This window comes from Ostrinia furnacalis, unplaced genomic scaffold, assembly GCF_004193835.3.
Source record: "Ostrinia furnacalis isolate ACB-3 unplaced genomic scaffold, ASM419383v2 OfSCF2998, whole genome shotgun sequence".
Lineage (NCBI taxonomy): Eukaryota > Metazoa > Arthropoda > Insecta > Lepidoptera > Crambidae > Ostrinia > Ostrinia furnacalis.
This window is the reverse complement of record NW_021133237.1, coordinates 36,033-58,745: the sequence shown is the minus strand read 5'-3', so window position 1 is coordinate 58,745 and position 22,713 is coordinate 36,033. Positions and strand designations below refer to the sequence as shown.

The 22,713-nt window shown below is 35.2% G+C and overlaps 2 protein-coding genes across 2 annotated transcripts; one reads left to right on the top strand and one right to left on the bottom strand.

Annotated features, from left to right (window-relative positions):
- Nucleotides 1-564: 564 nt before the first annotated feature.
- LOC114356915 (facilitated trehalose transporter Tret1) lies at nucleotides 565-18,221 on the top strand. The gene is made up of 4 exons (XM_028310304.1): nucleotides 565-1,013; nucleotides 13,293-13,690; nucleotides 16,435-17,247; nucleotides 17,622-18,221. The coding sequence occupies exons 1-4, from the start codon at nucleotides 962-964 to the stop codon at nucleotides 17,808-17,810; spliced, it is 1,452 nt and encodes a 483-aa protein (XP_028166105.1). The 5' UTR covers nucleotides 565-961; the 3' UTR covers nucleotides 17,811-18,221.
- Nucleotides 17,902-21,828, bottom strand: LOC114356914 (myrosinase 1). The gene is made up of 6 exons (XM_028310303.1): nucleotides 21,643-21,828; nucleotides 20,896-21,471; nucleotides 20,684-20,778; nucleotides 19,955-20,260; nucleotides 19,347-19,588; nucleotides 17,902-18,167 (listed from the first exon to the last, which is right to left on the bottom strand). Exons 1-6 carry the CDS (start codon nucleotides 21,788-21,790, stop codon nucleotides 17,960-17,962), a joined length of 1,575 nt encoding a protein of 524 aa, XP_028166104.1. The 5' UTR covers nucleotides 21,791-21,828; the 3' UTR covers nucleotides 17,902-17,959.
- Between the last annotated feature and the right edge of the window lie 885 nt (nucleotides 21,829-22,713).

Below are 22,713 nucleotides of genomic sequence, written 5' to 3'. Positions count from 1 at the left end.
AGATAGGTATGGCATCTACTAGCATACCTTCACTAAAAATACTTCTCGAAAAAGTCACCGTGTAAGAACTCTACATTAGGTAACCGATAAGACATCGCCGTAACAACGGTCAATTTTAAAACTCTATCAACCTTTGTATCGGAACTTACTCGCTACGTACCAAATGATGTAAAAAATACGGAACAACTTATAAAAGGACAAACTCCAATCAAAGGTGAGAACTCAGTTTCCGCACGTATCATGCATGTGCAAAGCGAAACGAGTCCGTTAATTTGCGGCTTTATGTACTGGGACATGAGGCACAAATCCAACATCAACACGGCATTCGTGTACGTTAGTCTCGTGATGTGTCAGTTGTAACGATTGTCAGTAGTATTTTTGGAGTATTCGGTCTAAAAATAATTGTCTCGGGAGATACGAGTCAGGGCTGGTGCAGCGCGAGGGAGAGGCGCGGGCGAGGCGGGCGAAGAGCCGCTCGCTCCCGCGTTATCGACCTTCTCCTTATCTCAACAAGAGCTACCCGCCGCCCGATAAACGACCAGCAAAAGCGTGCGCCCGCGCCGATTTGCCTCATTCCGTCCCACTTGGAGCGCTGCGGTTAGTTCGTTCGCCTCAGTTCGGTCGCGTCGTTCAGTTGCTCACCCGTCGCCGTCGCGCTACCACGACACTGCACGAGTACTTCTCGCTATGAACCAGCAAGCCAACAACACATAAACCTTCCAAAATGAAGCCTAATCGGTTATAACGTTTCGTTTAAAAAAACAATTTATTATTTAGATCGAATACAGTATATTGTGATATTTAGCTAGTTATAGTATATATCGTTATTATTTATAACCATTTAAGATGGGTTTAAATTTTATTTAGTTTTTTTTTCAATAACAAATCAGTGCTCAAGATAATCTCATTCCAAAACTCCCAGTAATCGCAAGTTAGTCCAAAAATTAAAAATACAATTGAAATGACTGCCAAAACTCGTTCACATTGGAAGGAATATGGAACCGCACTATGTGGTAAGTTAATATCCTAACCTATCTGTACTGCATGTTGCCGACCATGTGTCGACGTGTCATTAAGTCATTATTATCGTATTATTTCCCATATATTTTTTGCAATGTTTTTCATTATCTTGCTTGATTTTATCCAAAATACATTGCATGCCATTGTCAAGTATATTCCTATTCAAGTACGGTAGTATGTGTTACGCTTTTTCATGGCACATTATTCACTCCATCTACCTGTTCTATTATGCATACCCATATAGCGTGAAAATCCTATACCTATTACATATACCAATGTTACAAAAAGTGTTGTTGAAATGTTAATTTTTGTTTTTGAGTGAGGTGCTAGTGGAACAACGACTTTAATGATATATTAGTGTTACGGTGACTTTTATATTTTTAAAGGTTCAAACTCCTAATTGCCCATGCTCAGCGACGCTTGCCAAAACATGCGTTTCAAAAGTCAACTTTCATATTTGTTTACTGTAAACCAAAACTACAAATTGCGCCATATTTCCTGTCAGTGCTCTATCGTTTTGATCGCTACAATTTTCCCGCGTATTTTGTTGCGGTACGCATTCTTGATGCTTACAATGATACGACGTGATTATATTACGGTTCAAAGTTTTTAATTGGAATTGAAAATTAATACATGAAGCATTTCCGTTTAAAGTCACGTTTTTAATTTCTGACTCTATTAGCACAGAATTACGCGGGGTAGTAGTTGTATGTATGTAGAGGAAATGAAAGAGTCCGTTAGTGCGTAAATTCCACACCTATTCAAGAAGGAAGGTTGAAATAGGTTATCATTCTTGTTTATTGTAACATTCAAAACCAGTAAACTTTGATATTAACTTCAAACTTTTATAGTAATGAGATAACACGCACGTTTCCTTCGAACTAACATGCATGTTAACTGTGATGTTAACTCAATGTGACACATTTAACATCTTTAATTCATTATCTATTCGGTATTCCACGTAAAAACGTGAAAGTGTTGTCAAACAAGTCAGTTGGTTTGACCAACGTGTGAAGCCGGGTTATTTATTTGGCTTCTGAGACTTTCATATAGGTAGGTTCTTTTAATCTAAAGTTAAATGTGAAAAATGTTTATTACCTACTTGAAATTTTACTGTCCTCTAGACTGCACCAATGATAATAATGAACAATGAAAAAACGATATCATTATTCCTCAAATTCACACTTTAAAAATCTCGAATGTATTTTTTGTGTAAGATTCTTCAAAAACATAGAGCAACTTAAAAATGCCACTTGCAAAGCCATTCTTAAATAAAATTAAAGGTAAATAAAGTTTAAAAGAGAAAGACGGCAGAAATACAAATAATACAATGACATTTTAAAAATGTTTAGTTATTTTAAACTTAGTGAATTGGCCTAAATGAGTGAATTTATTTTTACGTACTTTACCAAACTCTACAAAGTACCTAATATTCGATGTGACATTAACATACACCCAGAAAACTACACATACACATGGAAATAGTATTACATAATTCTTACTAATTGCCGATAGCACGTTTTATTCATAATTAAACCATTCGTCAAATTTCCCCGAGGATCTCTTATTGCAAGGACAATCTATATAAATTATTATATAAGGAAAGAGTTTAATTTGTTTATATTCTAATGAAGTGTGTGCACGAGTAAGTATTGTTTTGTTAATTGCTGTTACAAATCATCAAAAATATAATCACTACAATAACCTTCGGTAATATGTACCTATCATGATTAATTGGACTAATTACTTTCATTGTTTGTTAGTAACATGGTTAGTTTACATCGTTATTGATATTTATTTATACATTTCCGAAAACAGTGTGTAATATTAATACTATGTACCTACTTATTATTTTTAAACCAAACCCCAATTAATTAAATCAAATAAGACGTTCAACTCTCCCAAATAATAGTGCCTACTTAATGCCGAACAATAACTCCTTACTGAATACTTTTAATAGGAAACCGTTACAATGGTATTACGTCATGGGATTAGACAAAAAATCTTCCAACAATGGGACCTCAAATTGTACGAGGAATCCGTCCAGGTATAAAGACAAAAAACTACCGCATACCATTGAACAGTTCAGAGTCAGAATGGCGGCATTCTAAAACGCATACCAACAATAACGTTTAAAGTCTATGTTGTGGTCAACAAAGTTTACTAGAAAAATCTTATGAATAACTAAGATAAAACAATAAAACATTAATACATGATGGGTTCAATCAGTCAGCTAGGAAACAACAATATATAAATATAGCCATTATAATGTTAACGATGCAAATAAAAAAATCTGTCAAACTTTTTTTGTACTCGAAAGATAACAACGCACGGGGACATTGCGTGATTATCTCAATAATAAAATAATTACTCTGTATACGTCACTTCATATTTATTTTATTGGTAATGTGAATGTGTAATATATGTACATGCATTTATTGGCACCATTAATAAGAAATTTAAATATATGGCAGCAATAACTTCTTTTACGATTTCCTTTGCTACTGGTAAGTACTTTCTTGTAGTTACATAACACATTAATAATATAAGAGTGTAAATTCAATCATATTAGTTCAGTCAGAAAAATAGTGTCAGAAGATGGGTCTAATTCAGCATGCGAGATTCCACCCGAACAAACTTAGAGACATGACATAAACTGAAAGTTAAATAAAAGCTTTTAAAAAGCTCTGAAATCCACATTATTTTTACTTTTTTTTAGGAATCGTGTCATTACAGTAAAAAATCTAGGTTATCTTTTTCTGTTTCTTACCGATTCTACTCGTAAATGTACAGACGACGGCACATCAAAGTACACACATCTTATGTAGTTTGTAATAGATGTTATTTTGAATCAAAAATGTGTAGTCTAATGTGCCGTCTTCTGTATTATCGAGTGCTAGTACGCAAATGTCAATGACATCGCAGTTTACAGTAGAATTGTGTCGCGATTTCTGCGACTCGGCCGCTGTAGCGAGAGAGAGTTCTCGCAATACGCGAACCACTCGAGAATTTATCGAGAGAAAAGATATCACTTTGATTCATCTAAACTTAATGTTGCAAAAATAGAGGTTATAGAACTATTTTTAGAAATCTTAATTAGAACATTCAGAAAAGTATTTTCTAAATTTCTTATCTGCTATCTCTACCAGTACTTGCGCAATAGAATTACTTATTGCAAATCACTCCTAAAAGGTAACATTATTAATCGGCGCGGCGTTTTTGATACCGTATTGAACATAGATATACTCGTATGCCACTACTAATCTAATGCGTCATATCAATATTTCACTCTATCGTTTCCGCTCTACTTCCGTTAGTCCCGAAATCTCTGCGTTTGTTACATCAATAAAAAAATATCTAATGATCCCAAGATTGGTCCCTGTCCGCGTACTGACGGCCGCTGTTTATAAACAATAGCTCTGCAATCGTTCCACTTCAAGAGTCCGTTCGTGGAAAGGAGCAAGGCTATAAACCCGTATCCGATATGCAGTATGTCTATTGCGCAGGAAACGAGAAATCTCATATATTTATTGGTAAAAACAACATTCCGAAATTATGACTAATATGCTAAGCTAAATGTTCAATCAGATGATCGTTCACTTAACAAGTCACTGCCAAACAAAGTTGCGAATATTTGTACCATGCCGACTCTATATTTTGGTTGCCATTTTTCCTCATATTTGGTTGTTGATTAATTTATAAAAAGTACGTTATAAAACATTTGAATGGAAGGTCAAATCAATTCCCGTTCAGTTTGATATAATATCAAAACGACGATTCAGATAGGTCGGATATTTAAAGAGACAAAGTTAATTGAAAAGGCCGTCACATTCAACGCTTGATTATAAATAAAAAACATATATCATTGCCTTTTTATGCTCATAAATGCATGGTAACATCGTGTGCATTATAAATAAACTAATATTTTCTCGGACGGAGTGACAACATAAACAAAAAGTGACTAACTAGTTCACGCAAGACGACAAATACTTACTGATACCGGTGACTGTTTGCTATCACGCCTTGATAGTGGACAAACTAAGCCTACGATTGCTCAGAAAGTTTTCCATGGCAGTTGGACTTCAATTTCAATTTTATTTCACAATCTTTCAAGTCATTCTCTATTGTTACACAGTCGCATATCTTTTCTTGAAATATGGTCATATTTTATCATCCAAGAAAATGGGAATTACCTTTTATTGATATTTCAATACACAGAATTCCACTTTTGTTTATGAGGCAATATATTTTTAAAACTTTTAATGCATTTAATTATCTTCTAAAGAAACAAGACGTGACACGAGAATGTAGAGCTATAATATTTTTAGTGATGTTTCGCCTGATTCGTTTTATAAAAATGGTTTCTATCGAAGAAAATATAATAACAATTTAATTTGCAAAGATTGATTAAATATAGGCGACTGTGGTACCATTGTAGCGCCACTATAAGCGCTGTAGCTTCTTAATTTGAAAGCGCCCTTTAGAATTTAATATCCAGTTGAAAACGTGTTCTACCTGGTAGTAATTTCGCGAATACACGATAATCTAGAACTTATCTGTAATATTACGCTTATTATCGTAAAACATTATCTCTCATCAGGCTATCACTTTCAAATCGCATGTTTTCCAGTAATTCAGATTGTGTATAGATTTGTCTATGATTTACATATTAGATAAGAGAATTAATTTATCTAAATCAATCTTAAACCTTAAATTAACGAGGGTTTGTGGTCTTTTTTCTCCAATGAATTTCTATTTTATTAATATAAAATGGGTGGACACACCGATGAGACTGGCGACATTTTTATCAGATTATTTTTATATATTTAGCGCGTAATAAGTTATAAATTAAAATCATTTGATAAACCTATAAAAAAGTCGTCAACATAATACCAAAAAAATGACATCACGTTAATCAATAACTGCCTTAAAACACGCATTATTGTGTATTATTTTGTAGTCTTCTAAAAAAGAATATTATATTTAATTAATAATTATCTAAAAAACGCAAGCAACTTCGTCGAAGATCAATAACCCAATTATTTTTCCATAATCGTCATCTTAATCAATAAGTCTGATATACCTACATAATTCGTTCTAGTATACTTAATGAAGCATCATTTTAGTATGTATTTGTTTATGAAAATAATCACAATATTTCAATGTTTTTGAATTTTGAAATACAACTGAATTAATTACTCATATTTATAAGATTAATTTTAAATTAATCTTAACTTTATGTCTGAGAGAAAAAGCAAACTTTTCACCTTTCTTTGTTTTTAAATTTTACACATATACCTACGTAGTTTTAGGCATCATTCAGTACTTGCATGCAGCTGTTAATGTAAACACCTATTGCATTTAAATTGCTTTAATAAGTTTTTTCAAAAATCAAAATCAAAATATTTATTGCTTACTAAGTGACAATTTGTAACGGTGTAAATTACATAATATACAGGAACTTAAAGACTTAGTTACCTTTTTAATTTAAAATAGTTTAATTTTAAATAAATCTTAACTTTTTGTTTGAGAAAAAAAAGAGAACAGACTTTTCACCTACCTTTCAAATGTTTTGTTTTTAAATTTTACACATTTACGTAGTTTTAGGCATCATTTAGTACCTGCATGCAACTGTTAATGTAAACTTATTGCATTTAAATTGCACGTGCTTGTTCGCTTAACTATAGTAATTAATTGCCTAGGTCCGTAGGTTGAGCAACGTCATTGTTCAACTAAAAGAGAACTTCCTATGCTCAAAGCAGACGACGGCATATCAACCTTAACACTGTAGTATCTTATGTAGAGGTAATTTGTTCTATTTTGCAACAAATATGTATAGTCTGATGTGCTGTTGACTTACCTCAATAATTATTATAATGACGTGGATTCCATGAATCCTGTCTTGTTGTTGAAAATATGCGCGCGTAGCTCTGCGATAACAGTAGTTGAGACTGCGAATTCATCCGAAATAATTACTACAAATATACTAGGTAATTAGTACATTTAATCTACATGTTACGGGTTCTAGTTAGAGCCATTTTGCGTGTTGAATTTATTGTTAAATATGCACATACCTAGAAGTACTAGTTAAATCTAAATACAATCACGATACTTGATGCGACAATAAAATCAAACTTTCCCAAAATTTGACCGATCTCTGTAAAATGTATGGAAAGATTTTTTGGAAGATCCTACAGTTAAACCCTTTCACAATAACCCTCCTTCTGGCGCAGTCGGGTAAAAACACATATCAAAGTTGCATAAATTGTCGGTGGTCTGCGCCTAGACAATCGGCGCAGCTGCTTTTCGTTTGCGACAAATTTTTAATATTGGCTATTGTAAGCTAAAATTGAACTTAATTTGGAGACAACTGGCGTCGTTCTGCAGCTGATACAATTTAAAATTAAATATATTTGCATTGATTGTCGCAATTGTCCGTTCAATTGATTCCGAAGAACTTTAAAATAGCGCGGCATGTTCCAGTTTCTACGCCGCATATTAGTTCAAACATGTCGCAGAGCAAGAATAAAACAATCGAAATAATTACGACCATTGTCAGATTTGATAATAGTGCGTCCACAATTCATCTTTTTAAAGGAATAAAAAAAAATAAGTTTTAACTGCGCATGCAGTTCGGCAATTAAGATTAAAAATGTAAATATCATGTTTTACCTAACATTTAAACACTTTATATGAACAAATTGAAATGTTTTACGAGCAACTAGAATATTAAATCAAAAATGTCCTTTAAATGTTCTAACATAATAATAAATATTTAATGTAAAAATAAGTCATGTAGACAATAATTGACCCCCTTAAATTCGTGTTAAGTAAATAAAAGATAACGCCAACTTCACTTGTTTAGCTCTCCTTTCCAAAGGACTTCTGTAGAATACTTAAGCTATTAAGAATAACGTAAACATGAAAAGAGATGAGAGAAAATGTTAAAACGAAAATAAGATGCTAAGTAACTATTCCACTATTAGAAACTTTCTTAAGCTCATTAAAAAAGTTCATCTATAGTTTTATGTAAAGACGACGGCACGTCGACGTAAACACTGTGGCATCTTATTTAGTCGTAATAGATGCGATTTTGCAACAAAAATATATAGCCTGATGTGATGTTGACTGTACATTGCATCGCGTAAACCTTATTAAAACTTGACTTTGATAAAAAGGAGAGGTCATGTCCTAGAACCATGAGTATCATCTTCTGATAACTTCCAAGGCAAGCCAAGGATGGATTCAGTGAGTGTTGTATTGGAAGCCTACCCTCATTGAATAATGTAAACTAATAATTCGTTATTGTGGACATAGCTTTAGCACACAAGGCGGTGGCGGCTTGCGTCACCAGCCGGCCGGCTCTGCCGACGCCGACCTCGTGGATGGGTCACCAACACACGCATCGCAACACACCCACACCACCACATCTAACATGTATATAAATAATGCCGTAGCGTGATCACGTGGCGCCAGATTGTGGAAAAAACGAACATTAGCCACACGTTTATCAAAAAATTATAATTAATTGCTTTTTGGATGCTACGGCCAACACAAACGAAACACTGTTAGGTTAGGTTACCTTATACCTCCAAAATCACTTTCGTGTTTTGTTCTCTACCTCTATTAATTTTTTCGTGTTTACTTAATTCGTTAATTAACTTAAATAATTCAGTTGAAAGTGATCGGGTTTTTACACTGTTTAGCATAATGCATGAATTCCTAATTTCTCAAACTAATACTTTATTCTTTGACGTAGAAGTGAATATCAATTCTAACTTTTGTACTCTTGTAGAGGGCGAACTTTTACTTACCTTTTGGTTTTTATTAATTTGAGAAGAAGAAGAATCTTCACAGGTATATCCCCAGAATCTGAGTTGAAATTATTTGAACATAAGTCTGAATAAGGACTTACCAAATCGTGTTTGGTCAAGTCCTCTATATTTTGGAAACTTATCAATTACCGTGACCGCAATTGTTATCGCTATCTTCAATGGCTCGAGATGACTGTCTCATAAATTCTTGCAATCAATTAAATCTAATGAGAGATTCGTAATTATTTGACTGTCAGCAGTATTAATACTTGAAGGTACGAATATACGAGTAGGTAGATAGGTATGTAATTCTGGATACAAATTAGTAAGAGGTAGAGTTGAGGTGTTTCTTAAATGCTAGTTGAATAATAATAATCCTACAAAACTTTCTGCATTAGACCAGCTATCTTCACAGCTTTTTCAATTTTCAACCTCCACTCTTTCATTTCTCTAGTGGTTTTTGGATGTCCTTGTCTTCAGTATCTATAAGCTTCAATTGCTTCTGGTCTTTATGAAAATTAAATTTTTCTAAATTAGAGTTCAGACTTTTACTAGGTTTTGCTTAGGTTGAATGAACTTTGAATTAGGTACGAGGCTTCTTGGACGCTGATCATCTTCTTCTGCCGTTACACGGGGTCGGCTTTCCCAATCGTGCGCCTTATTTAATTCTTTCTTAAACGGCTTATTCTATGGAAGGCTGATCATTAAAATGATAAGAAATGTAACTAATGTAAAAAGTAAAGTCCCATCGAAATTACCGTATTTACATGAAGTAAACATGACTTATGAACTCAATACCAAGTATTCAGTTACTCATAAGTACTTTGACCAGGATATAGATTAGCTCTAGTAGCTCTAAATAACAATCACAGGTTTTTTATACTTAAATGGATACGGAACAGCGACTGTAAAGGTCAGACACAGCCTACGTACATTGCACATTGTGTAAAATATAACAAATTACAAGTTATGCGGCGCCATCTCTTTACAATCGTCCGATTCGCCGGTATCGAGTTTCGGGTTCGTGTCGATGGGTGATTCATTTTATGTACGATCATCGATCAATTTTAGTATACAGCCTCTTATACAAGATGGCCGTGCAAAACTTTGCGTGTTAGGTACCTACTTGCCAATAATATCGTATGTCTGTACATTGACAGTGTAAAAATACGTCGAAAAGTTTTTTTTTACGTTTTAAAGGTGACCGGAAGTTGAATATCCATTACTTGAATAAAAATAGCTCAGGATAGATTATACGAAGCACTCAAAAAAGACGTTTTATTTTTGCACTGTTGTTTCCTTTAATTTTCAACCATTTTTTGTTAACAAACTTCGTTCGTTGTGGTTAACAACGAAGAAGTTCTTGGTCTGCATTTCATCTGATGGACAGTGATGATCACGACGAATATTAAAACCATTTGAGTTTTATACGACAAGGAGTATTTTCCGCAGCAAATTATAGCATTATCTTAACATTACCTAAAGCAAATGTTAATACCAGTCAGTTTTCTGTGTCCCTGCATAAGAGGTATTAGTCGAGTTCACCGAATGCGTCTCCTTAATAGTCTATAACTATAAATCTCGGAGCACACAATGTGCCAACTGGCAGGCGGTGCGATCGCAAACCTGCTCCGATGTCCATATTAAATTGTACGTTTTACTCGAGTCACGTTTTTGGTAACGACGCAAAACGCAACAAAATGATGTTAAACTAAATACGGAATGCTGCGCGAATCAAATACTTAATGTTAGTAGAAATAAGCCAAGTTATCCATTGAATAATCTTGACAAACACACTTCCTTGTGTTTCCCAATAAGTAAATTGAAGAAGTGTATTCTTTTCCTTAGTCTCTGAGTCACTATACTCTTAATCAAGGCATGGGAAGCACGTGTAATTAACACATAATATGAATGAATGCAATTGTTTAAAGCTCTATCAGTAGAAGGTAGATAACTAGCAAGCATCTATCATCTGAGTGCCGCATGGCATAAAATACACCTTCTCTTCACCTTCGTATGGTGCAATAAAGATAAAGTTAATCAAAAATTACTCAGTCATGTCTAGTGTGTAAGTAAACACCATACGATGTAATAAATTGTGGTCATAATCAGCTAATGGAATGGTCCTTATAAAGCAGTGATCATAACTCTATTCCTAAAGCTTCCTAAGTACTGCTGTCCTAACGAAAGATGCAGTTTCTTTGTTTAGACGGCAGAGTAGGGCTACCTAAGGATAAGCTAAAGGGATTCAAGAGTGTTCTTTGGCAAAATTGGTTTGATCAATACTTGTAGAAAAACGAATGATTAAATATTTATATTTCAAAAATAGCACTTGGAAAATATTAAATATGTAGGTACACTTTACACAAATATTAGGTAAACAGAATGTCCCAAAATATTAACTGAATATATTTACTTGTTACTTACTGATTAGTCCGCATGTTATATGATTTATAATTTTAATTGACATATAATAAAATCAAGTAATACCTAATTGGACATGAAAGCCAACTGTAAATAACTTAAAATTGAAACCATTCATGATATTTTTAGACCAAAATTAATTTGTTGCTACATTTGCTACTATCTTTCTGATAATATAATTTTTAAAAGATCAAGTTCAATACAGATAAATTCGTCAAAAAGAATAAAGCAAATCAAAATTAATGTGCCAATTAGTAGCTCAATTAATGGAATATTTTGCCTAAAATTTTTAAACCATTTATAACATTAGGTACATAAATAGATTAGATATTTGATTAGATAGGTCGGATTAATCATGTAAATGATACTCACATTTAAACAGACCAATTACATGTTTTTTTAAATAATTAGATAAGAGCTAGTAACAAATAGAAACAAGTTCTAAATAAGAAAGAAATAAATACATTCGATTTAAAATAAACAGCTTTAAATAACATTCTGCTGATAAAGGCAAGTCTAGCGGACGTCATTCTTAAAATATGCGAAACTTTTAGAACATTCTGCCGTTCTGATGCATACAATTATTTTGGCATTTTGATAAAGAAAATGCAACTGGATTAGACCTAGACAAAAGCTAAGCTAACATAGTACTGGACTCCTAAAGGGNCTAAAGAGATCCCTATGTTGCTAAAATGGGGAGGGTGTATTGAATTTTCCAAGCAAAAAAAACGTAAGGTACTTACCTATAGCACGTCTTATATCTGAGACGTTTATTTAATAATAAAAATTTATGATTTTCGGAGTTTTGTTGATAATAATTATCAATATATTGAACGTATAAGTCTCTGGAAGACATCTTGAGCGGTCAGAAGTTTCCATAAGTGTAGATAAGGCGAGCGATACCGCCCCTCCCAAACTTGTTTGTTCCTCTAGCGTACCATTGATAGGACGCTTTTGTACTGTAAACAAATATCGCTAGTAATCCCTTCACAAATAATATGGATCGAACGCATCGATAAATAATTATCCAAACGTATTTTCAGTGCACGCCTACTGAAATCCCTTTTTAAATATAGATAAAATTTCATAAACAATTTAATAGGATTTTTCCATGTTGCGTTGATAGAGATTAATATTTATTTATTTATATCATATGATCTAGTGCCAAGTGTAAAATTCATCACAAATCAACAAGCCTACATCCATTTGAATCCTTGAAAATACATGTTCCTAATGCATGTTCCTAAAAGCATCCCCATTATAAGACGAATATCTAGAGGTAAAGTTGTAAATTATGACACTTTTATATCAAGAAATAACTTAGTGTCATGCACATAGCACTCGAAAATGAGTTAGTGTGTAAAAGGCGAACGGGATTTTTAACCATTAAGAAAGTTTATGATCAGTAATACGAGTAAGTTGATAACAGGCTAATCATCTATACTTATACCCCAATTGAACAAGTTAAGAACACAATTACGAACAGGATTAGCCAATTGAAGTCAAATGCGTCATCCGTTTTATCTTGTGTAAGTAAACAGTTCGCGTCGCGTTTACCCCTCGTACGCAAGTTAACTAAGATAAAGCTAATCAAACAAGGTAAAGAACGATGCACCTATCATATATCTAACGGACATAATCATAGAACAAGCTAGGTAATTCATTATTTTTTTATTAGCTGTTAGCATTTTACTATTAGCATTTACCTCGATCAATCACTTTTTGCATAACATTTCCAAGTTCACGCATACGTACGCACGTCACTAGATTTTCGCAAAACATCACGTCTCTAGATTAATTTGACTAATTAAGGCTGAGTTGCACCATCTTACTTTGACTACACTACACACTACAAAATACACCGGTTAACGTTATAGTTACGGTCAAAGTTAGGTAGAGCAACTCAGTCTAAGAATTCTATTATGTACCTACTTACCTACTCATCAAAATTTCTGACCGCTCCTTCTTAATAGTTACATCTTCTTTCTAAAATGTAACAAACAAAATCTCAATCAGAATATTTCTCCATTTCAGCAACACTCATCACTGCGACAGCGGGTACCTGCTACGGTTGGCCGTCGCCCACGCTACCGTACCTCCAATCCACCGAGAGCTCGATACCCACGTCTGCCGACGAGGGATCATGGATAGTCTCCATCATGATCCTCTGCTCGGCGCTCACGCCAGTCCCAGCCGCCTACTTCGCCGACAGATTCGGAAGAAAAACGACGCTACTCCTCGGCGCAATCCCCTTCATCCTCGGCTGGATACTAGTCATCGTGGCCAAGTCTGTCGCCGTCCTCTACGTCGCGAGGATGTTCTCAGGCCTCGGCTACGGCATCGTGTACACCGTCGCCCCTATGTACACAGGAGAAATCGCCACGAACGAAGTGCGAGGCGCTCTTTCCACTCTCATCACCTTAATGAATAAAGTGAGTATCTCGATGAAACTTTTGCCCCGCTTCAAAAGATTTCGTAAAACTGTAAAGAACTCTCGCTTGGAATATTAAATTTTCGCTTTGACTTGAAGAAGCTAAAGTTAATTATACATTAAGCAAAGTAGTCCAGTCTGCTTACAGAACCAAGTCTAAAAAAACGTCCAATTTAAATGTTATCTCTGTTACGTAAACCCCTATGACACTGACTCCGTTTATTATTGTCTAATGGAAGAACAGATTAACGTAAACCGTTTTTATCAAAACATTATTGGTTACCAGGAATTCTAAACAAGACATGTAAGGTAAATCCGCCTCATCGTGAACTATAATTGAGCGAATGTAGAGTCTCTATCTCTAAGTTTTAATATTGCATCTTATATATATAAAAATGAAACCCGTTTCGCGTTGTCACGGCATCACGTGTGAACGGCTGAACCGATTTCGATAATTCTTTTTTTTTAATGTTTGTGGAAGTCCAAGGATGGTTCTTACGGAAAAAAATATTAAGAAAATCTCTACGCTAAGGCGGTACGAAGTTCGCCGGGTCAGCTAGTTAACTATAAAACATTAAATTGAATACTCTTGTACACCTAATTGATTTCTAATATTAGAACATAGGTAATGCGTTAGTAACGATATGAACACCTATCGTAAAATATTTACCATTATACAGTCTGTGCACTGAAGCTATAGATACTATGCTAAGTACCTATGTACCCTGTAGACCCACATTATCAACGCCATTCAACTGTAATCTCAGTTCACAGGTTAATTAACATCTTTTGTCCCTTTCTCGCCGGTTAAGATAACGAGTCTAACTAATCCCTCGCAAGTTTAAGCCAGATTTATGTATGTTTACTCTCCATGAGACGATTATATTAGTTAGTAGGTAACTTATCTATACTTAAAATAAATCTGTAGAGAGGTCAAATTCTGTACATGAAATGTATTTTCAAAATAACTATCAGGGGGTGATTAGTGATCGATACTGATGCCAAAAATGCAATCAGTTGTCTTTCTGTCTGTCCGTCTGTATGTTCCTTATAGAAACAAAAACTACTCGACGGATTTTAACGAAACTTGGTACAATTATTCTCCATACTCCTAGGCAGGTTATAGTATACTTAGGAATTCCCACGTGAACAGGAATTAGCGGGAAAATCCTTTTGTATGAAAAATCTAAACCGCTTAAGTTAGACGCTTGAAATTTGGTATGTAGGTACCTTAGTAAACTTAAAGCTTAGTTACAACAAGGAATTCCCGAAATTCCCACGGGAACGGGAATTCGCGGGAAAATCCTTTTGTATGAAAAATCTAAACCGCTTAAGTTAGACGCTTGAAATTTGGCATGTAGGTACCTTAATACACTTAAAGCTTAGTTACAACAGGATATTGCAAAATTCCCACGGGAACGGGAGTTAGCGGGAATAAACATTTGTATGAAAAAATCTAAACCGCGTAAGATAGATGAAGGGGGTAAAACGGGATCCACGCGTACGAAGTTGCGGGCGGCCGCTAGTTTGTAAAATAAACATAAAGTCGGGCGTAGTCTTGTTTCATAAAACTACTACAGCATAATATTAAGATATTCCACTTGAAATATACTTATATTATGGAAGTAAAAAGTAGCTTAAAACATTTGAAGTCAGTAGCATAGCTCCTTGAAATATTTTTTGGATTCGTACCAGAAATTCCAGAGAGTATCCATTTAAAAATATTTACATAAAAATTAACCTCTTTATTTTATGAGTTAAAAATTAAATAACATGCGGAAATTGTAATGTAGTGAATTTGTAGAACATTCTAATTGCTATAAAAAACACTATCTAACGGATAGAGATTATTTACATAAATGCATATTAAACATTATTTCTGCAACAACATTATGTGAGCCTAAATTAAGCAAAACAACTAAAGTCTTCTTTTAAACAAGTATTTTTAAATAACATTGCCAATGTCACACACAGTTGATTTCATTAGAATTCCGTCGACAAGACAACATTATTTCTAGAACTGTTAGGCGGCCCATTTCTAGGATAAAATTGTTTACTAAACAAAATAATTGTTTGTTTTACGCTTGCGTGTTTAATTGGTCGGATTCAATTGCCAGCGACGTTCTACGTGACTCATTGCCCTAATTATTACTGCGTACAATTTTAAACTTACCTTCAATCTCACATTGAAATGTAGAGAGAGCTTTAAGCAACTCAGGATATTAGGAAATAGGTACCAAACGATTTTTAATAGTACCTAACGTGCTCCACAAATGGAGTTGTTTATGTACCAAACATCTAATAACACTGTTTGCTTCTTTGATTTAATGAGTGCTTTCTATCAACAATAATTAACTTGCATCAAGAACATTGATAAGTTGGACCGTAAAACACAAATGAATTTACGACTAAGATTATTGTGTATTGATGATAGCTCGTAACTATCGCATAATTTAATTAATCTGCCACATGAGCACGTACCTTTCAGAAATGGCTTATAAATAAACGCGCTACCTACTCGTGCACGTGGATAGAGGACCCCTCTATCATAATATTATCTTGCGTCGAATATAATGTTATCTCCACGTGCTAAAATGTTTCTAATGATTATTCGTAAATACTAATAAGCATTGCCTCTTCTGAGCATCTTATTCATGTTTAAACTATTTTATAAATTTTAATTTCCATCTTATAAATAAAGTTTGTTATGATTTTTTCTAAAACAATTTTTTTCTTCTTTTCCAGGTCGGTATTCTTGCCCAATACTGCATCGGACCGTTCGTGTCGATGCGCACCTTAGCAGCCATCAACTTGACCCTGCCTATCTCTTTTCTCATCACCTTCATCTTCCTACCTGAGTCGCCTTACTACTACCTGAAGTTTGAACGCAGCGAAAGGGCTGAAAGATCCCTAAGAAATTTACGGTCGGGCGATATCAGGACTGAACTAAAGAACATAGAAATAAACGTACAAGAAGACATGAAAAACAAAGGCACATGGTCTGACCTGATCACAGAAGCCACGAATAGAAAAGCCATGTGGATAAGTTTGGGAATATTCACTATTCAGCAGCTGTGCGGAAGCGCTGCGGTAGTGGCATACGCTCAGGTTATATTCAACTGCACTACTGGCCAAGATCCTCTGACTGCAACGACAAATGGTACCACGGAACCAGTAGCAGCGCCAATAGAGCCATACCAAGAGTCTATTATATTGGGCTGTGTCCAGGTGGCCACGTGTGTGCTATCAGTTATACTGGTAGATCGCGTTGGAAGAAAGCCACTCTTGCTTCTGTCCGCTCTTGGCGTCGGCCTCATGAACGGCACCATCGGGACCTATTTCTTCTTCGACATCACCAACAAAGGATCGGTCGCGAGCCTGCACTGGCTGCCTCTAGCAGCTTTGCTGGTCTACATCGTGTGCTACGCCATCGGCTTATCAACCGTGCCTTACGTCATCATCGGAGAAATGTTCCCGACGAATGTCAAGCTGTATGCTTCTTGTATAGCGCACATCTACACTGGAATTTCTATGTTTGCTGTTCAGAAACTCTTCCAGGTATGATATAATTCATTCTTACTATTTAGTAAAACTCATTTCAAGTGTCTGAAAAAACTTAAATGCTTAAAAATATTGAAACTACGTATTCATGAGACCAAAGTTTTAATCAGCTACCACATTGCGTAAATGTATTCTAGCAATCTATTTTCCACATCTGAATTACTTCCAAGATTTTAAAATATGTACTAACTAAACTTATCTAGGTATGTTTCATCTAACTTGGTTCAGAACCACAGTGTGGTCTACGACTTTCATCCTATAAACTTTAAAATAATAATTGTTGCGACCCAATTTCTTATTTCTATTCTTCAGTAAAGTCTAGGGTACTCTGTATTTTAAAAGTTCTTACAAGTATCATTTTCCTATTCCAGGTGGTGAAAGACGCATACGAAATTTACACAGTATTCTGGGGCTTCGCGACATTCTCACTGCTCGGGCTGGTGTTCATGCTGGCCGTCCTGCCCGAGACCAAGGGCAAGTCCTTCGCGAGCATACAGGCCCATCTCAAACGCGAAGTCGCACGAGACAACGCCAAGAAACTCACCACCGTCGAGTACTAGCCTTTCGTTCGCTAATTCCTTCTCACTATTTAAGTCTTAAGCTAATCTTAATTTAAGGGATCAAGTTGAAAACTTACGATATTGTTACTTAAATTTTAATGATAAGTAGACGTACAGTTTTATATACAAGTATTGTGTGCACGTGGGCATCAGTAAAGTATTGTGTATAGGAGGATAGGGGGAAGCAAGGTCGGGGTGAGAGTAGTGGCGGACGAGAAGGCCGTGAAGTCCTCAGGGTCGTAGTCCGCGGGCAGCCGGCGTGTGGAGACCACGCTCGAGTAAAGCTTCGCTGAGTGCTTCGCCGTCCTCGTCTTGTTCGGACTATTGAAGTCAACCAGGTAGAGACCGAAGCGGGACCTGCAAATGCATTTACAAACATGACGAGTGAAATTATAGAAAGTTTGACTGACTCCTACGATTTTTATTACATTTCCACGTTATTTAGGCTGAGTTGCATCATCTAACTTTGACCGTAACTATAACGATAACCGGTGTATTTTGTAAGGATTTTGACAGATTTTTGACGTTTGTCAAAATTAAAGTTACATGGTGCAACCCAGCCTTAGTGTTAGTATTTATTTTAGAGACAGTATCTGAAACTGTAATGCACAGCAAGTTTAGTAATAAGCAAAAGTGCAACATTTTCAGTTTTAAGGTTGTTGATTGTGATTTTTTTAATAGAGCATAACAATTTACTGTATTCAGCTGTTTTGTTATTGCTATAGACTTTGTTTTTGTTACCCTGATCCATTAAGTTCACATGAAATAACAAGACTTCAAATTCATAAAAAACTTGTTTTATGCTGAGTTGCACCGCACCACATAACTTTTTGACCGTAACTTTGACGATAACTGGTGTTTTTTGTATGAAGTTTGAGAGATTTTTACGTTTATCGATGTGGTAAGATGGTGCAACCCAGCCTGAGTAATTTTAGCAATTATACAAGTAGTTAAAATAAAAATAAAGGCAAGTACATTTTTATCGCTCTTGTCACGAAGAAATAATACTTATTCTTGACTGCTACAAAGTAGCTAAGTAGGTATTTAGACGATTCAAAGTCACACAAACATCAAAACAAAGAATTAAGTTGCTCTACTTTACATTTTGCATAAATTGGCTGAGATAGTGAAATTAGATGCAAAGGTCTGTATCGCCTTTTTAGGCAGCCTATTAAGAAACTTAGTGAAGCAGCAAATGATTATTTAATTTATATCTTCGTTGCTAAAAGTTTTTTGTGTAATCGAGACTTTAGTTTTAGAATATTTAGAAATACATAGCAGCAATTCTCTTGCACTNTTTAGAAATACATAGTAGCAATTCTGTTGCACCATTCACAAAACTAAATAGCCATCATTTGTCTTCTTAGTGAAGAAAAGCACGTAGCAAATATACCTTTACTTCTCTTAAAGATGTTGAAATAATTTATAGTACACTGATTCTAAAATTATTTAAAAGAATGGAACACAAAGAACCGCCACCTAGTCATATAATAATCATAATAACTCGATCTAGTATAAAAGTAATGAATAACTTACACGTATCCATCATCCCACTCGAAGTTGTCCATCAAGCTCCAAGCAAAGTACCCTCGGACATTGCTGCGGTCTTCGTGTATGGCGTGCAGGAGTGCGTTCAAGTAGTGGTTGTAGTATGAAACCCTGGCAGAGTCCTCGACGCCGCTGAAGTCGGCGTAGCCATTTTCAGTGACGATAATTGGCACGCCATTGTAAGTTTTGGTGATGTATTTGAGAAGGCGACGGAAGCCGAATGGTACAACCTGGAAAGCGAAAATATACTGCATTAGGATATTTTGTAGAGTAGGTACTTTATTGCACTAAATAAAATAAAACAAATGGAAATCTTTATTTTCCTAATCGTTTCGATAGAAAAGTCGAGTAGAGTATGTCCATTGTTTTCAACCTAAAGACGTTCACTGCTGGATAAACTCCAAGGATTTTCACAACGTCCGATCCTGGCGACATCCAAGAAATTCCTGAGGCCTTCAACAGATCGTCCGTCCACCGAGACATAGTGTCGATCTGCCTACACTACGACTTCCGGTCCGAAAATACTTTTCTGTCTAAGGGCTACCATATTATATGGTTAGACTCATGTACTAACTACTCATTGTCAAATTATATACCTTCAACCAAGCTGAAGAAGACATCGAAGGCCAATTTGGGTCTTGAATTCTTACGATGCCAACGTCATTTTCATGTGACGGCACCGCACCTACTTCTTTGTCAGCCATGCTGAGTAAATAAGTGGTGTAGTGGTTTAGTCCAAAGAAGTCTGCTGTTCCACGAATATACTCCACTTCTGCAGGAGAAAATTTAGGAAGACGCGACCTTGTGTAATTTTGTTGGCGACTTTTTTCATCGACTAGCTTAATAAGTTCAGGAGGGTAGTTGCCTTCGGCAGAATATACAGGGTGCGCGTACCAACCCATCTGGAAAATATTATATAAATAGTTTTTTATCTTTTTCACAAACTGAATCTCAAGAAACTCAAAGATAGTATAAACATTTGTTTGATAAAAGTCTTAATCGTAGATATAAAGGATTTTTGGGCTGACACTGTGTAGGTTTGTTGTCGACACGAAAAAAAGAAGAAGAAGAAGNGTAGATATAAAGGATAATAATACGAGTATATTGTTTGTTTCGGTATCATAAAACAATGCTATTCTGAAAAGCAATGTCTGTCTAGCAGACAATAAAGATAAAGTATTTTCCTGATAATGTACTGAAAAGAAAACTGAAATAGGTACTCGTAGTTAAACCTAACTCTGAGATACTAAACTAGGTAAGTAGTTCTAATATTATTATTCAAACTAGGTACCTATTATTTGATTATTTTAATATCTTATACTCACATGGGTTTTTAAATACAATTCAGCAGCTTCTTTATCTCTAGGAGAATCGGTTTTTGGTTCAGCCCAATTTGAATCTAGAGACATTCCAATTTCACCTGAAATGAGGATTAAAACATTTCAATACAAATTCAACAGCTACTATTAACAGCATTATCTGGTCACATCAATTCATATGCTAATCGTCTTTCAGTTTTAATTATTTAATTAGTCACCTCCAAATTGCGGACGATAAGTGTCGTTGAAAAGATGGAAGACGCTTGCGTGGGCCTTCAACAGGTTGTGAGTGCACAAGTACTCCGCTATCCCATGACGATTCAGAGCTGGAGCCCTGTAGGTGCCTCCGTAACCCTCCAAGCAAGTCTGCATTGGCTCATTAAACGTGACCCAGTATTTTACCCTACTGCCGAAATTCTTGAACAAAATATTGGCGTAGTCGGTGTAATAGTCAACAATGTGTGCATTAGTCCATCCTCCAATATCTTGCAATTTCTGAGGCAGATCCCAGTGGTAAATAGTGACCATGGGTGTAATTTTATATTTGAGCAGCTCATCTATGAGATTGCTGTAATACTGAAGACCGAGAGGGTTGATTTCGTTCGTCAAACCCGTGGGCAAAATTCGTGGCCAGGATATAGAGAAGCGGTAGATATCAACTCCTAGCTCGTGGACCATTTCGGCGTCTCTTTTGTAGAGGTGGTATGAATCTGCTGCGACGTCTGCGTTGCTGCCATCTTTTACGAAGGACTTGTTGGTGTGCACTAAGTGGTCCCATATGCTTTCTGATTTTCCTGAGATTGCAGAAAAATGTGGTGAACATCAAACATAGGAAATTATTTGTCATAGGCTCTGGAAGAGCTTATTAATTAGACAACCAAATGTGACGAAGGAAACGAAACATTATTATAATATCTCTAGATTGCCAGCTAATTAATAGGGTAACAACTGGCAAGCTGACATACCGTCTGTATTCCAGGCGCCTTCGATTTGCACAGCTGCCGTGGACACGCCGAATACGAAATCTTTCGGAAATGTGTAATTGCTTTTGGGGCCCCCAGCCAAATCTAATGACGCCTCACTGTGAACAAAGAGAATAGAATGTGTTAGCATCTAAATACAAAGTAATGTCACATACTTAAAGAGTTAATGTACTATTTCAACGACTGCCTACTTAAAGATACCAGAGGTAATTAAATACATTATCACAGGTAGATAGAGCCTGAAAACGAGACGTAGGTATATCTATCTAACTTTACACAAAGCCGATACCAACTATATAATAACTTATCTAGAGCTAGCTGGTGGCAGGACTTGCAGGTACCTATAACATGCCAAAGATCATAGTAAAACACATAGCCTTAAGGCATATAAATCCTTGACTAACTCATATAACGATCAGTCGGCCCTCAATTCCCATGCTTTACAAGAATAATCTCAACAATTACAATCGAACGACCACATTTTTATTTGCAAAACAAATCAATACAAAACGTGATTGATATTGCAATAATTTATTTCATAATTGCTTGCAAAACACAAACACCGGAGATTGTTAAAGCTCGGTAGGTATTTTAAGCTAAGACACGAGGTATTTTATAGTCAATCGTTTTATACTCAGGTTTATAGTAGCTTATATAACTACAGCTAATATTTTATAGTTTCTTTCTACATTATCCTTTTGGGTGTTGTATCCATTTTGACCTTCGTGTGTGCATGTTAGGCTAAAGACTAAAGGATATTATAATAAAAACAACAACAAAAAGTTAATTGTAGAGACGCAAGTATAATTCGCATGCATGTTATAAAATATTATATTCTACAATGTCCTTGTAATTTTTACGACTTTTTAATCAAGATCTCTGATAATAATTCTAAAATCATCTTGGTTTTAAATTGCTAATTAAAATATTGCATTGGGTTCACGTCTATTGATAATTAAAACTTAAGGTACGATTAACGTAAAAAGCTTAATTAATTCTTACCTACAACAAATAAATCATTAGATACCGTTACGTGTTAACATAATGATGAAA

What these genes read in the sequence shown, in the direction of transcription:
- LOC114356914 (XM_028310303.1), bottom strand. Translation starts at nt 21,790, where the DNA reads ATGCTAACACATTCTATTCTCTTTGTTCACAGTGAGGCGTCATTAGAT. An exon ending in TTATCGTCCGCAATTTGGAG is followed by an intron (nt 20,779 to 20,895) that starts GTGACTAATTAA and finishes TCCTCATTTCAG; the next exon opens with GTGAAATTGGAATGTCTCTA. An exon ending in AATTGTATTTAAAAACCCAT is followed by an intron (nt 20,261 to 20,683) that starts GTGAGTATAAGA and finishes AATATTTTCCAG; the next exon opens with ATGGGTTGGTACGCGCACCC.
- LOC114356915 (XM_028310304.1), top strand. Translation starts at nt 962, where the DNA reads ATGACTGCCAAAACTCGTTCACATTGGAAGGAATATGGAACCGCACTA. An exon ending in ATATGGAACCGCACTATGTG is followed by an intron (nt 1,014 to 13,292) that starts GTAAGTTAATAT and finishes TCTCCATTTCAG; the next exon opens with CAACACTCATCACTGCGACA. An exon ending in TCATCACCTTAATGAATAAA is followed by an intron (nt 13,691 to 16,434) that starts GTGAGTATCTCG and finishes CTTCTTTTCCAG; the next exon opens with GTCGGTATTCTTGCCCAATA.